This window comes from Ruditapes philippinarum, unplaced genomic scaffold (genome assembly GCF_026571515.1).
Source record: "Ruditapes philippinarum isolate M1 unplaced genomic scaffold, ASM2657151v2 ctg6021_1_1_1_1, whole genome shotgun sequence".
NCBI classification, from domain to species: domain Eukaryota; kingdom Metazoa; phylum Mollusca; class Bivalvia; order Venerida; family Veneridae; genus Ruditapes; species Ruditapes philippinarum.
Window position 1 is genome coordinate 83,993 of NW_026856506.1, and position 17,559 is coordinate 101,551.

The 17,559-nt window shown below is 35.9% G+C and overlaps 1 protein-coding gene across 2 annotated transcripts in view; it reads left to right on the forward strand.

Moving 5' to 3' along the window:
* Positions 1-17,234, forward strand: part of LOC132746799 (uncharacterized) — a 32,509-nt gene extending 15,275 nt beyond the window's left edge. The window contains exons 2-6 of one of the 2 annotated variants that reach the window (XM_060736052.1): positions 6,288-6,414; positions 7,002-7,139; positions 10,567-10,652; positions 13,006-13,456; positions 13,905-17,234. In XM_060736052.1, coding sequence (XP_060592035.1) covers positions 6,288-6,414; positions 7,002-7,139; positions 10,567-10,652; positions 13,006-13,456; positions 13,905-14,605 — 1,503 coding nt within the window. In that variant the 3' untranslated portion in view covers positions 14,606-17,234. The remainder of the gene's footprint in view (positions 1-6,287; positions 6,415-7,001; positions 7,140-10,566; positions 10,653-13,005; positions 13,457-13,904) is intronic. The other variant, XM_060736051.1, reaches the window with a different exon arrangement.
* The last annotated feature ends 325 nt before the right edge of the window (positions 17,235-17,559 follow it).

A 17,559-nucleotide genomic window follows, 5' to 3' on the forward strand; every position in this document is an offset into this window, starting at 1 on the left:
TATTTATCGTTGTTGGGCCAACAATGGTCCAAAACGATTATCCTTTGATGATTTTCCGCTGACGGACCAACAACTTATGTTAACAGGGAATGACATGAATCGCATTATACTTATCTGAGATTTGATCGATCAAATTTTGTAAGCGTCGCACAACACATGAGGCATGTACCACTCCACGATCGAATGGTCATCCCAGAGTAAAGATATTGTATGTGGACTTTGAGAAGTAGAGTTGCAAACCAAAACTGCTTTGCTGATTTCCAGTATTTTTAGGACTTTGATTACAGAACATTTAGAAATCCTCTATGATCTCTAATTGTTATGTGCAATATACCACGAAGGCTTATTTCATGTATATTTGATTGCGATATGAGTTGTACATTAATTTGTCCAAACCAGTATCTCAAAATGAGACAATTTTAAAGTTTTTTGCACAAGGAAACAATCTTTGCGAATAATAGACACGTAGTACAAGTCAGACTGACCATTCGACTACGCCCCTGCTCAGTTCCAACGACTTGATTTGAACATGCAAAAATGAGTCGCGTGTAATTTTGATACACATTTTTTAGTATTCGTATTCTCCTAAGACTCCCGATAAAGTAAGGTATATGATAGACGTAGTGTTTTAAACCTACCTATTGTAGATACAGTCATATTTATTAAAATCTTGCGGTAATTCCTTTTCTTTTTATATGATGCCCACCCACTAAATTTCAGTAGGCAAAGCACTGTGTATTAACACTGGACAGGAAATATGCTCTTAAATCCCTGGGTTAAGCGTATATTTTGCGGTGACATTTGATTTTCTTTTCTCACCTTTCAAATGGGATATAGCCACTTGGAGAAATCGAAAATTTCCCTTTAGACCCTTTATTTTACATCGATAGTGATACAAGTTCTTGCAAATAACATTCACAACGCTCTTTAGGAGAATTTTGTCCTACGGTGAAAAATAGGAGGCTTTTTGAACCCTTTTTAACTAAGAAATTACACTCTATATTTGAAGCAAACAGGACATTATTTTTCCTGACAACAAAAATTGTTCAAAATACTTATAATATGTACTTTTATACCTAAATACTCTTTAAGCAAGAAATTTGTAAAAACTTGGGAATTTTATAAGTTTTTCCAAAGCAGCTTTGTGAATAGGGGCCCAGAAAAGCCGTCAACGTCGAACGACCGCTGAGATACGACAAAATCGATGCAACACCACTAAAAAACAAATTATGTCCACTTCCTCTCTGGGGGAGACTGTATTTGCCCTGTCCGTCTACCATACCATACCATACCATACCATACCATACCATACAATACCATACCATATCTTTGTTTGAGTAGGTTCGGGGGGGGGGGGGGGGGGAGACATGCTCTTTTCATAAAAAAACATCTAGTTCATTCTATTATTGGACGGGCACATGGTGAAAAGTATTAGTAGCAGTTTTAGTGCTACAGTTAATTATAGTAAAGACAGAATATATGCAAAACATACGGGAAAGAGTAAAGAATTATGTTGAGTAGAAAGATTCAGAACCACCTATGCAGTTATAAAATCACCGTGTCCAATTTTAATGAGGTGTTGAGTACAATTTACAGGCAACTACATGTGTATATATAAAATATTCAGAGTCAATACAATAACCCTAGTTGAAAACGTAAGAAAAACACTAAAATGAAAACAAGTTGACAACTCCTTAAGTGACACTGCAAACATATCCTCTACACAGAATGTCTAACTAATCTCGATACAATTGCTGCATACAACTGATGTACATGAGATGTTGATTCTGGAACGGGTAAACGTGTCACTATTGTCCCAGTAATATTTTCCACTATTTAAAGTTTGATACTCATAGTTGCAACAGCGAAATGGAATGGGAAAGGTTGTTTCTCTACGAATGAAACGTATATCATCCTGGCTAATATGCAAACGAAGACCACAATTCAATGCACAAAACACTGCCGATGTCTATACATGAACTCTGGAATTCCCGTAGGAACATCAAGTTTGCGTTGCGCACGTATTCTATGATGATTCCATGCCATTTTAAAAGTATCTTCTAAGTCTGCGCTTTGACCTTAGATGATCACCTTCATGGTCAATCTGTATTAACATACGGCAAACAGTTTCCTGCGTAATGGTTAAATTGTGTTTCAAATGAAGCAGTTTCCGCATACTTTTATAGCCAACGTTTTTATAACCTTGTTGCTGGAGACTGATAAATCAGACTTCAGGTGGACTTTCGTTCATTCTTCTGAGAAGACCTAGTCTTTTGAGGAGTTTTCCAAGTGTGCGATGACCTATACTTATGTGGTGCGTAAAATTAAGAAAACCAAGTTTATCTTCTCTGAACATGCGCAGGGAGAAATAATAGCGATCAAGTTCTTCAAGTAGGGCGGTGTCCCCCGGGTAGGTAAGAGTTCCGTCTACAACACATGGAAGCAGCAGAATCTGAGAAAAAAATGGACAGGTATATAGTTTAGTGGTTGAAAAAAATAAGTAAACACATTACGCTCATAAAATTACTCGGTAGTCCAACACATTTGGAATCTTTATGCCTCCAGTTTTATCTGGAACGAGCCTCTAGAGCGATTGATATCAGTTGTTTTAACTAGTTTCCCAATATAGAAGAAATAATAACAGCAAATAAACAAGATAAATTTAGATGACTCGAAAAAGAGGAAATAGGTCAATCACTGAATGGATTTTAAACACAAACTGGATAAGACTACTGTAGTTTAAGTAACAGTGACTTTTTATCTCGCTGCATGCAGAGCCCTTTATGAATTCATTCAATGATCCTACGACAAAATAATAAAAATAATGAAGAAACTGAAAATGTCAATAAAAGTTAGGGTCATAATTCTTTTCCCTTTAGATATCTGCTTTCTACGTTAGTATGGCACGATTAGTCTTACATGTTTACAACAATGCACGATACAGACAAAGATTCTTTGGTAGAAATAATTAATATGTTTCTATAAGGGTAGCATTAATTTACAGTGTGATCTCAATAAAGCCGAAAGAGACTTTAAGACTTAGTCTTTACAATTTGTAGTTCGATATTGGAAGAAACTTTCAGCTAAAAGAATCATTCTCGAACACGTTCCTGGGGCAAACCAGTACTTAGCAATGAGGAGAATGATTTTTTTTTCAATTTTTCAAGGAAACAATGGGTTACCACTGAAGGGGGTTCGAACTCACGCCTAGAAGCGATCCAAGGATTACATGTCCGATGCTCTAACCATTCGGTCACATCACCTCTTAAGACTTAAATTTTCATACTTCTGTCAATTTAAGAATAAACAGTTGATAAATCATTATAAACATACTACTCGATGTCGAAATATACATAATTTACCAGTAAATAAAAAGTAAAAAAGAGTATTTACCATGAAGAAAATTGTTTGCAGCATTTTAGTCCAAACGCCATCCATGTGGTGGTTAAATGTTGGTTCAGACAAAATAAATCGCGGTACCTTGAAACATGTTCTTTTTTTGGACACATTGCTACGTTGGTTAATAAAAAGAGTCTGAAAAAAGGCGAGTTTTACAAATTAATTGAAATGATACCAACAAACTGGTGCACGAAATAATAGCATGTTGACATAATTTAGACATATAAAAAAAGGTAATTGTATTAAGATGCCTTTAGTAAATATGCATTGCCGTTATTTAGACGAATTAAACAGGATTCAAGACAACATGACGAGGCCGATATACGTTTCCGTACTAATACAGTGGCGTTGACTTGCCAATTTATTACGTAAACTTGTCTAAATACTGACTCATTATGTCAGATAATCGTGTTATCCTGTCCAGATGCGATGTTGTCCAAATTTAGTATCACGTGACCAGAGCCCGCGCGAATAGAGAGGGCGGGCGTGAAAAAGGGACAGTTTAACAAAATCAGACAGCGCTTTTTCAAGACAGAACTTAATTTCAACAAAATAACACAGTTATTAGACATAATAAAGAAAACGTCAAATTTTCACAATACAGCACTTCTCTTTTACATTTGTAAGACGGAGTTTTAACAAGTCAAACCGCTTTTTGACAATAGCATACAGTTTATCATGATATAGTATGATTTAGTACAGTCAATACTCTTTTTCGACAAGGTAATGCGAATATTTGAGATAATAAGACTATTCAGTAGTGTACGCTGGCTAATTAACACTTGACTTCTGTTCGACACAATAAGACAATGTTAAGGCATTTAAACGTCGTATTTTGACAAAATAATAGCAGTTAGATAAAATAAAGCAGTATTTTGACAAGTCTACACCAAATTTCGACAAGAGAACACTACTGTATCAAATGATCAGACAGTCTTTAGGCAAAACAGCTCCACAATTTGACTAAATAGCGCGACTATTTGACATAATATGACACATTTCAGACAAGCCAGAACGACATTTTGACATGATAACACTACTGTTTGAAATAAAGACAAGTCAACATCACATTTTGAAGAGATAAGACTACTGTTGCGCAAAATAAGGCAATGTTTAGACAAGTCGACAAAATACTGTGGGAAGACAACACTAATATTTGACATAATAAGACGCTTTATAGGCTGCTGCAAGATAAAAGCAATGTTACAACATGAGGCAGCTATGGCGTTCCATATATTATAGCATAAAATCGGCTATTTTCCCCTATTTTGCCCATGTTATAACGGGACCAAAACCATGTGTTAACATAGTCACGCGCTCTTGTTATAGCCCGGTTTCACCTATGCGCAATACATACAGGGCCCAGTAAACAAACAAAAAATGACGATTTTGCCTGTTTGCCAAAGAGTCATGCGCTCTTGTTATATTGAAATTTATTGATTCGAGGGCCTCAGTCGCATATTCAAGTAAATATGCCGGAAAAAACGGCGTATAGACATCGGTGCTAATCTTGGTTGTCGCCCTTTCTAAGAAACGGACAGTTGTCAATGTAAACAAATACAGTACAGTAGAATCTACCTGTCATTCAGTTTAAAACTCCGATTAACTTACAAAACTAGATAACACAAAATTAATATGAGAGAATGTTTTTTATTTATGTTAATGTTGATAAATGCTCTTTATATTTCTTTGAGAGAATAATGCTTAGTGCCTAATTTTTTTATAAACTTGTTTGCTTAAAAAAAATAAACCGATTCTGATGTCACTCATCAATCTGAAATCATTCTAAGAATTTCTGAGGGTCATGTTTTGTCTTGGGTAGAGGGTAGAGTAATGTAACCTGTTTTTTTCTTGAGATAATAAATCTCCAAAGGCAAAGCTTTGTTAAATCAATTAAAATTCAAAATTTCGTTCGGTTCCGAGAATTTTCCAAGTTGTTGGCCCCGGAAAAATGAAACGCATACGTAAAACATAGAATTGGATAAATACCGTCCAAGCACAATAATTTAATGTAATTGTGTTTTGTATAAACTATACATCACGAATCTGTTTGAAAATTTTATGCTATAATAGCGTCAACGCACGTTTATTTCGTGTAATAAAGTCTGCAGAGTCCCTCGGAACTGTTGGAGCCCTCGCCCTACCGGGCTCGGGCACCAACCGTTCCTCGGACTCTGCAGACGTTATAACACGGAAAAACGTGCGTTAACCCTATATACTAGTTATGGACCTTCACACTGCCGGATAAGTTACGTCATCGTGCACCTGACTGGGAGATAAAATAATTATGTTTTAATTTAAAGAAATCGTTAGAATATCAATAAATAATGTAGCGCACCACAAATTGGCTTTAATAGTACTTAATATAATTTTTAAAAAACGTTTAATGTTTTAAATACTGTCCGGATTAAGCCTGAAAACGAGGTAAATTTTATTTGGCAGTCCGAGTGGAAGGATTTAGGGAAAAAAACTTTACCCGTTTTCAGGACTAAACTAAGCTGTAAAAATTTAGAATAAAAGATCGGAATATCCATCCATGGGCGGGCCGCTATCCTCGGAAGAGATATTCCAACCCGAACAGCAATGTTCAGATCAATAGGAAACCACTCTGTTATTTAGCGGGAAATGATTTGCACGTGATATAAGCTGTATGAGCAATGAAGTTTCTTGAAATTACGATTGTCATACATTAACATGTGAAATCTTACCTGTACAGTAAATGCCCACTCATTACCGATGCCTGCTGTTACATGTACATACATTTCATACATGTATGTCTGTTGATAAAAATCACGACAAATGATAGCTTATAATTTGTCACGGACTCTTTTTTTTTTTTTTTTTTAAAGTGTTTCACTATTTAATGACGGCATGCAATCTTTTTTTAGAGTAAACCAAGGAAATCTGGATGGAAAATATCCAGTGATTTAAATCTGTCTGAGGTTGGAGTGAACTTTAACCAATGGAGGAAACCGGTGAGCAGATGGGGCCCGGATGAAGACGACATGAAATCACGTAAGACTATCTTTCTTTGTTTATTTCATTTTGAAACATGTGTTAGAGATGCAAGTTAAAGATATATTTTAGGAAATACATGAGTTGTTAATAATATTACATTTTTTCCGATTCGGTCTATCTTTAATGTTTACAATATGAATAAAGCGGTAAAGTCTGAAAACGAGCTCTTTTGTAGAAATTTTTCTAAAACAGTACCCCACAGTGTATATATAAGTAACAAAAACATTACTCAAATCGAAGAAACCCTTCGGAGAATGCGAACCCACCAATAACTAAATCTCGGGAAAAGGATTCCCTTTCGTGAAATGTGTACTGAACTACCGAAATACATGTAATGACTCCGAGTCCATTTCTGATTATTTTATCATACGACATGTATGAGGAAAAAATATAGTATAAATGATTCAAATATAACTCGGTAAACATTGTATAATTATATTACATACATGTACATACGGAAATTTTGGCGGTCTTCCTAATCGAACCACATTTAACTGATCATTTGAGCGTGCGTTACCATAAAGGAGCATTTAGTTATTTATTTGTTCACATTTGACGAACGTTTTTCACTGTTTTTTCCATAGTGTACACACAACTGGATATCAATGAATCCGACTGGAAGCACGCGACATCAACCGTGGATAGTGTCCTTCATATGTTACTATGTCAGATGAAAAAACGCCTGAACAAAGATGTGATCATTAAAGAATATATTAAACAAGGTATTTATATTTTATAAAAAGAGCACATGCCTTTCAGGATAATAGTGCATATTAGCAACTCAAGAACTGAAATAACACCCGACAGGCTATATTATTGTGGCTGATTTGGAACGCTTTTGAGCGTCGTGTTGGAGAGTGACAAAGCGCCAAACGGCGCATTTTCGGACTTTCGTCTTGTCCTATCGCTAACGATACACGCAAAACGGCGTGTTGTCGCGATGTCACATTTTCGCTCGGTTCAAATCCAAGGATTGGCTTATAAGTCAAACGATAGGGCGACATCGCGACAACGCGCCGTTTGGCGTGCTTCGCTTGAAACAAGACGACAGTGCGACAACGCGCCGTTTGGCGCTTTGTCATGTTGTCGCTAGCGACAAGACGAAAGGCAATAACGATATAGGTTGTGTTGTCGCTATCGACAACGCAACGCGCAGTGTACCAAATTAGTCACCATACTATATAGATTAATCGCCCCTGAAGAATATTGCAAATAAATATTGACCGGTGATATTCATTTCCAGTCCGATAGTATCGAAAAAAACACCATGTGACATCACATTAGGTTATATAGTACGTGACATATAGTAAAACCTGTTATCAGAGCTTTATTGGACCTCAATGGTCCGACCGGTTAAAGATCCTGTAACTCAATTTTTTCATGGTTTTATATTCAAATGAAGATTTATCAATATTTTAAGTTCCAAAAAGCATTTTTTTAAAGATATTACCGAATTTACATTTCATGTTAATAAAGGGCTGTAATTAGAAATTTATTTTCTATTAAGTCTAAGTCAAATTTTGTAATATATATATATGCATATATTTTAATGATTACATAAAATGTGGACAAATATTTGCAGTACATACTTTACATATTCTTCGATGATTGAAAATTGTTTTAGAAGCATAATTATATACATATATAAAATTTCACTTAAGTATGGTATCAACTTTAATTACAACATACAGGCTCTTTAAGAATTTCGAGTCACTTGCCCGTCAGTGTTGTGAGCTCAATGACTTTGTATATATTTGTGTTATAAAGACAATCCAGCCAGTTTATTATGGAGTGACAATTAGTTTATTATGCCCCCATTTCGAAGAAAAGGGGGTATATTGCTTTGCACTTGTCGGTCCGTCGGTCCGTCGGTCCGTCGGTCCGTAGACCAAATGGTTTCCGAGTGATAACTAAAGAACCCTTAGGCCTAGGAACTTCAAACTTGGTATGGTGATTGGTCATGACCAGTAGATGACCCCTATTGATTTTGGGGTCAAGGGGTCAAAGGTCAAGGTCACATTGACCTTGTAAGCAAAAACGGTTTCCGATCAATAACTAAAGAACCTTAAGGCCTAGGAACTTCAAACTTGGTATGGTGATTGGTCATGACCAGTAGATGACCCCTAATGATTTTGGGGTCAAGGGGTCAAAGGTCAAGGTCACATTGACCTTGTAAGCAAAAACGGTTTCCGATCAATAACTAAAGAACCTTAAGGCCTAGGAACTTCAAACTTGGTATGGTGATTGGTCATGATCAGTAGATGATCCCTATTGATTTTGGGGTCAAGGGGTCAAGCAAAAACGGTTTCCGATCAATAACTAAAGAACCTTAAGGCCTAGGAACTTCAAACTTGGTATGGTGATTGGTCATGATCAGTAGATGATCCCTATTGATTTTGGGGTCAAGGGGTCAAAGGTCAAGGTCACATTGACCTTGTAAGCAAAAACGGTTTCCGATCAATAACTAAAGAACCTTAAGGCCTAGGAACTTCAAACTTGGTATGGTGATTGGTCATGATCAGTAGATGATCCCTATTGATTTTGGGTCAAAGGGTCAAAGGTCAAGGTCACATTGACCTTGTAAGCAAAAACGTTTTCCGATCAATAACTAAAGAACCTTAAGGCCTAGGAACTTCAAACTTGGTATGGTGATTGGTCATGATCAGTAGATGATCCCTATTGATTTTGGGGTCAAGGGGTCAAAGGTCAAGGTCACATTGACCTCTTGGGTAAAAATGGTTTCTGATCAATAACAAAAGAACCCTTAGGCCTAGGAACTTCAAACTTGGTATCGTGATTGGTCATGACCAGCAGATGACCCCTATTGATTTTGGGGTTAAGGGTTCAAAGGTCAAGGTCACATTGACCTTGTAGGTAAAAACGATTTCTGATCAATAACGAAAGAACCCTTAGGCCTAGGAACTTCAAACTTGGTATGGTGATTGGTCATGACCAGCAGATGACCCCTATTGATTTTGGGGTTAAGGGGTCAAAGGTCAAGGTCACATTGACTTTGTAGGTAAAAACGGTTCCGATCAATAACGAAAGAACCCTTAGGCCTAGGGACTTAAAACTTGATATGGTGATTGGTCATGATCAGTAGATGACACCCTATTGATTTTGTGGTCAAGGGGTTAAAGGTCAAGGTCACATTTACCTCTTAGGTAAAAATGGTTTCCGATCAATAACTAAAGAACCCTTAGGCCTAGGAACTTCAAACTTGGTATGGTGATTGGTCATGATGACCAGTAGATGACCCCTATTGATATTGGGTTAAGGGGTCAAAGGGAAAGGTCACATTGACCTTGTAGGTAAAAATGCTTTCAAATCAATAACTTAAGAACCCTTTGGCCTAGGAACTTCAAACATGGTATGGTGATTGGTCATGACCAGCAGATGACCTATTGATTTTGGGGTCAAGGGGTCAAAGGTCAAGGTCACATTGACCTTGTATGTTAAAATGGTTTCCGATCAATTAACTAAAAACGCTTAGGCTTAGGAACTTCAAACTTTGTATGATGATTGGTCGTGACCGGCAGATGACCCCTTTTGAGTTTTGGGTCAAGGGGTCAAAGGTTAAGGTCACATTGACCTTGTATGTTAAAACGGTTTCCGATCAATTAACTAAAAACGCTTAGGCCTAGGAACTTCAAACTTTGTATGATGATTGGTCGTGACCGGCAGATGACCCCTTTTGAGTTTTGGGTCAAGGGGTTAAAGGTTAAGGTCATGACCACTAGATACTAGATAACCCTTATTAATTGTTTGATCACTGGGTCAGAAGTCATGCATAACAACCTTATCACATGACTAATTGGCTGCTGATAGGGGGCATACATGTTTTACAAACATATCTTGTTATCAATAGTATTAGCTTGTGCCTTAAATAACCAGCTCAGTTTTTTTTCTTCAATTAGTAAAGACCAAAACGTGCTTTATATAAAATTCACGATACCATCCTCAATGATTGTCAATATATCTGAGAATTTGATAAGTGATTAAAAAACAACTAATGCCTCGATTTAAGTTTGACCATTACCTTTCTAACACATTTTGTTTGTTTTCCCAAAAATACAAAGGTAGACAAAAAACTTATTAACTGGAGATAATTTATTAAGTAATTATAAATGTATTTTTGTTTATATTTAGGTAGTTCAAGAGAAGGTCTTAAAGTGGGTAAAGCTGATGAGTTTGATGTCCTGATGCTGTTTCATATAAATGATTTGCCCTTAGAGGTCTGTATATTGTTTATCAACGGTAATGTAAGGAATGACAAACTCTTTGATTTAAGAATGATAATTATTATGTCCAAGTACTCGCCCAAAATTTGCTTATTGAAGACGGTCCATGATTTAGCTTTAAGGCTTCACGCCTCCAGATGAGCAAAAATATTTCGATAAAATCAAACCTGAGAAAAACGTAGTAAGATTTTAGGAAAGGTATAAAGATTCAAATTCTATTATATAATTTACATGCGATTAATGACCGAATTTTTCAGTAATTATAACTATATTTCTACTGCGTTACTATAAGCAGTAAGGGCTATTTTTGCATATTTTGACATCTTTTTGTGTCGCCTTGAAAAGGCGACATATAGGGGTTACTTTTGTCGGCGGTGTCGTTGTCGGCGTCCCCTAAAGCTTGTCCGGAGCATAACTCAGTCACCATAAGTCGGATTGACTTCAAACTTGGTATGCATGCTAATCTGTTCAAAACCCGAAGTTGCTAGTGATTTGTTAATGTACAAAGATATATATTACCCTTAAATATAACCTATTCTTAGTGACTAATTATGGTTATTTATCCATTCCCTGCTCCATATGAATTAATACGATAATGTCGTACTTCGCGTGTAGAAAACTATAAATCAAATAGCAAATGATTGTTTATACTTGAAATGAGTTCAGTTGCACAGATATCGCTAGCTTCGCATCTCTATGGTATATAATTTTCTTTACTGATTATGTGCGTCCGACTTGCTTTTTGTACTATGTAATTCAGTTATGTCTTGCTGCGCGATTTCATACACTATCTATCTCACATATGATCATCTCAGATAGGCCGACACATCCCGACTTGCCGGTCAACCCTGGTAGCCGTCTTGTTAGTGCTCCCTCGACTGAAGTGCTGTAAAATATCATTCTCTTATCAATGGTAACTATCACACTAGACCGGTTGGTTCTATCTGTTAATATACTTTTACTTTAGAATGAGATAGAAATAAATGTGCTGAATGAGAGGTGTGCTGCCTCTATATGAAATAATCACTCAAATCGCCGTCTGATGACTGTATAACTCTATCGTGTGGATAATACTGTTTAAACACTTAGCGTGCTGTGTCTATCGATGGAACTCTGTAAGATGTACATCATGAGAAAGTTGAAGTCATGACGCGACTACTTTTATGGCAGTGTTATAATTGTGGATCCGGCTTTGGATATATATACGTACACACCGCCGCTCACATAAAATGGGCGTTTGTTCTCTACTAATTACATCTCTCATCCGTAGTGTCTCACTCTACTACAATACGCGTCACATGTAAATATGTTCTCACGAATACAGATAGCTCATATGTATTCTCTGTCTCGGAGATAAGACTTGGATCTATTCTTATTATCTATGAACCGCATTTCGTGCTATTATATACAAACAGAGAACTAATGCTAGCGACCAAAGATTGGTTCTTAATACTTGATTATAATAAATAACATTTAACAGATCATTTACGCTCAAACGGATGAATATTTTAGGTGGGAGTCCAGAGTGCGCCGCACACTTTATCCTCCGTATTCATGCGCAGTAAATCTGGGCTGTAAAACGGGAAAAACAAGGTAAATGATTAAGCACTAATGTTAATTGATGTACAGACTTATATGTTCTCCCGATACGGTCCACCCACTAACTCATCCCCTACTTCGAACTTATCTCTTATAACCAGTTTCAGTATTCAAATGTTCCTAATTTTCTGTATATTTATCAATTAATTATGAATGATTTTTATAATATAAAATAACAATATATAGAAACACACTAGATTATAAATAGTAAATTTCGGTATATTTATATCCAATCGTCATGCTTATTTCAATCTCATATTCTGAATACAGTCTTGTTGATAATGGTTATATTTTGTGCATTATAATAAGAGTCGAGGAGCGTTCTCTCGATCTGCACTATATAATTATGTATAATCCTCCTTGTTCAGTTAAGAAACTAGCCGTTGATATGTTTTTTGATGCTGCAGCTCTCATGTTCTTATATAAAATAGACCCTCATAGCAGGTTATAAATTTCTAGAACCCAAAATATGCAACTAATCAACAAACGGCAGATGTTTCTTACTCTATACAATAGGGAGGGACTGAACCACCGTAAGAGAACTGTTAACAAACTCTATCTCCTAAAAATAAAGAATACGTTAATAACTAATCTTATGATAAATATATATGAACAATACTTTGATATGTAGACATACAAAATATATTAAAAAGGAATTTTTGTACTGAACTGGTTCATAAAATGTTCATTATGTTGACTTTCGGAATGAATTTTTTATATGATATCATCTTACTTGTTTTTCCCTCAGACTGAACATCTAACTGATGCATATAACAACATGTTACCAGAATTTGGTCGCCTAGTCGTTGCAGACGATATAGATCCAGAACGATACAAATGGTTCTTCAAAAACGAGTGTATCGAATGGGATGACAGTTTAGACAAATTTTGCTTAAATTCAAGAAAATTACACGAAAAATTGTTTATTTCTTTAATTCAAAGTGCATCACACGACATTCAGGTAACAGTAAACGATTCTAACAAAGATCTTTATAAATTTACTCTAAATAGAATTCGGAAGAATCCACCGGCAGTGAATATTGAAATCGAAATTATATTTCCACGGAATATAGAGGAAAATCATGTGATTCAGAGTCTTAAAGAAGTGAAAGATCGCCACTATCGTTCAGTACTAGAATCAGCAAATAGAGATTTACCTAAAATATGTAGAAGAGTAATAAATGTGGATATTGTCCCAGGTTTGTATTACATTTGGTCATGAAGTTAACATTCAAAGTAAAATATATTTTTTTATTCATATACATGTACTCGTATGCAGTTTGAAAATAGTTCGCATTAGTTGTACGGTAAAACCTTTGCAGAGCAACACCCTTTTAAGTTTGGAAAATAAGAATTATGTTGGTTGCTAAGAGATTTCGTTATAGACAAGTGACATTTTTTGCGAAGTCTTAATTTTGTCTGAAAATATTTTACTACTCCAAGCCGGTCTGCATTGTATTGTACTTATTTATTACATGTTTATAAATATTTTTCGATGTGATGGCGATTAAAGTTATATTCTTAGAAAAAAATTAGGTAAAAATGTATTGTAATACATGTACATGCTTTACAATCTTTTGCCAATAATTGTCCGTGTATATGAAAATTAGTTGTGTAGCTTATTTTATTTCCCGAATATTTCTTCAGCTATTCAGATAGGAATGGAAAAAGTCCCTGATCCTACAGACTGGAACAAGACAATGGAATGCCCAAGATACGCTGTTTTCAGATGGGTTGAAACGAATCAAGCTGCTGCAGGAAAATATGCCTGTCCACCGGAATTAAGATGGCGTCTGTGTAGTTCCGGTTATGAAAAACACGTGATAGATGTTGCGCGCGGATCAACAGAACAAAGCTACATTTTAACCGCGCTGCGCATTTTGAAATGGAAATTTACGTCCTTACAAGAAACATGGGAGCCTCCTCAACTTGTAGCACATGTGCGGTCTTATCATTTGAAGCATATAGCATTTTACTGCATTTTGTATCTCACTGTACTGAACAAAGTTCATTTGACAGGTGTCAAACAAGCGCTAGCATATTTACTTGACTTTTTAAGCATTGCTTTAACTGAACGAAGACTTCCCCACTTTTTTCATGATAATGAATTCATAGTTTACATGTTTCCGGACTATAATGTGGCAGACAACACTTTAAGATATGATTTATTCATCGACAAGACAGATGATTGTTTGCTACAAGCAAAGATGTCCTTTAAAAGGCTAAAACTGCGGGAAGAAATGTGTGATAATGTATTTACTTACCCAGAATACGCAAACACGTTTCAAAAGTACATTCAAGCTGGAAAGTATTACACGGGCAATTATTGTCGCGCGTATGAACATTAGGAGATACGAACTCGAAGTGCAAATGAAATTGACAGACGTAGGACTAAAATTTAATTGCTAGAAATGGTGCTCAAACTTTGATAACTCTGTGATTGTCAGAGGGTACATGAGAGGATTTGACGTTAGTCACCAGTCAATATTACCAATGACCTTCATCTTCTAGATGATTGCAATGGATAGTGGGGTTATCTTTACGTCTATTCCTGCACCGCCGCGTTAAAATATTGGGGGGATTTATCCATCTTGCTGTGTGGTATTTAAGTGGATATTTTACCATTTGACTATAACTGTAGGGCGATGTCTTTAAACAGGTGTTTTATATGCCCGAAAGGGCATATTATGTTATACCCCCTGGCGTCCGTCCGTACGTCCGTCCGTCCGTTAGCAATTTGGTTTCCGGAGCATAACTTTAGTTCCATTTGGCCCACAATGTTCAAACTTCTTAGGATGAGTGTCCATATTGGGTAGAAGACCCCTATTGATTTTGTGGTCACAAGGTCAAAGGTCAAGGTCACTATTACCTTGATACTGGAAACAGTTTCAGGAGCATAACTTAAGTTCCATTTGGCCCACAAAATCCAAACTTCATAGGATGATTGTCCATATTGGGCAAAAGACCCCTATTGATTTTGGGGTCATTAGGTCAAAGGTCAAGGTCACATTACCTTAAAACCAAAAACAGTTTCCGGAGCATAACTTAAGTTCCATTTGGCCCACAATATTCAAACTTCATAGGATGATTGTCCATATTGGGTAGATGACCCCTATTGATTTTGGGGTCACAAGGTCAAAGATCAAAGTCACTTTTACCTTAATACTGAAAACAGTTTCTAGAGCATAATTAAAGTTCCAATTGGCCCACAATATTCAAACTTCTTAGGATGATTGTCCATATAAGGTAGAAGACCACTATTGATTTTGGGGTCACAAGGTCAAAGGTTAAGGTCATTATTAATAACTTAAGTATTAATCAACCTACAGCTGTAAAATTTTATAGGATGAACAGCGAATTCCCATGTCTTACAAATGCTTCATCCTTACTAAAAAAAAACACTTTCGGGCATATAATGCTCCGCCTAGCGGTGCTCTTGTTTTATTCTTCAGTGGTTAGTAGCGGAGATACATTTGACTGGTGCATTAACGTTAGAATAGATTTGTTACAGTACAGTTCTGCTCAGAACAAAGTTGAATTATATGGTATATCAATTAATTAAATCATATAGATGTTAAAACCCGCTTTATTGCATTTAAGCAATTTTCATCATTGTGTGTTGTATAAATGTATATAAAACACATTGTTGTTAACAGGTTTATATACATGTACATGTATATATTTTGAATCCCCTTCCGCAAAGCGGGGAGGGGATAATAGAAATGGCCTCCGTCCGTAACACTCGTGTCCGCTCCGTAACTTTTAAACCGCTGAAACAAATTGAAATAAGTTGGCACAAGTGGTCAATATTGTTGGACGATGTGCAGAGCGCAATAATTCGGTTGCTACCCCTAAAGTCAAGGTCACACTTAAAGATCTTTTGAAGTGTTGAAAAGTCTACATTTCGTGTCAGCTCCATAACATATAACCCCTGCAATGTTTTTAAGACTATTTTGGCAGTAATGATCACCATCATGCCACCATGTGCAGAGCACAACAATCAAGTCACTACCCTCAAGGTCAAGGTCACACTCTAAGGTCCAATGTTAAAACATCTATTTTCCATGTCCTATCTATAACTTTATTGACAATTAAAATATTTTTAAATTACTTGGCACAAATGATCCACAGCATGACACAATCTGCAGAGTACAACATCAAGGTTACTACCTCCAAGTTACATCCAGGATGCTACTCCCAAGGTCAATATTAAATGTTCTCCATATCTTTTTGACTTTATGGAAGATTTTAAATAAACACCATCGTTAGACTATGTGCTTTTGATATGCATGACACATCATCGAGGGCATAGTTGGCTAAAGGTCAATAAGTACATACTTCATGTCCGCTGCGGAAGGGGATTTAGATGTAATACAATTCTGGGGAAGTGACATTTCCTTTTTATTTTCATTAATATATTTTTGATTTGGCCTTAACTGTACCTCCTTTGATAAATTATTTCTTCGCATTGTACCTGATTATTGAAAGAATAATAGCAGTTGTCTTGATTCAGAAGTTTGGAAAACGGTCAGAAGTTCCGATTAGTTAATCTGTTAGACCACTTCCGTGACAAGATGTATTTTGTTTAAGGCACTCTAATGACCATCTAGCGGCGGGTAGCTTAAATTCTGACTGTATATCTTAAATACATGTAGGTGTTGCATATCTTTCTGCTGTAAGTGCAAATGTTGATTTTAGTAAGAATTTCAAATTTTATGTTTGAAGCCTTTTGTACCTTAGTAAAGTTTCTTTAACAATAATATTTATTGGCGGGAACATCCGCCAGTGCATGCTTGTTGCTACTTTTTAATCACACGTTTGTTAGATATACATTGTTTCATAGTAATGTTACAAATGCTTACCTGCTTTTGCTTATTTGAAAATTTCATCCTAATTTTATAGATTAAAGTGTAAATGTCTAAATACACTGCTTTCTGGAATATCACTAATAAAACTTATTCATGTAATTTTCGCATTATTTCTATTCTTCTTTGCATATTATATTACTAAAGTTATTGTACCATGCTTGAGAAAATGTGCCTGTTGATTTTTTTGACATGTTAAAAACATTTCATACAAACTTTACACGGTACGATTCAGAATTATTAATTATAACGCTTATCGCACAATTAACCCTCACCACGCCTTATATCAAAAATGAACTTGTCCATATTTCAATCTTGACAAACCTATTCGTTACTTTTATGGGAATTTTCAAAAAAAAGTGCATTAACCTGGAGGCTCATATTTACATATAAAGCACTTGACGCTAGTAGAAGAGACAGTCGAGAAAAAATGACAG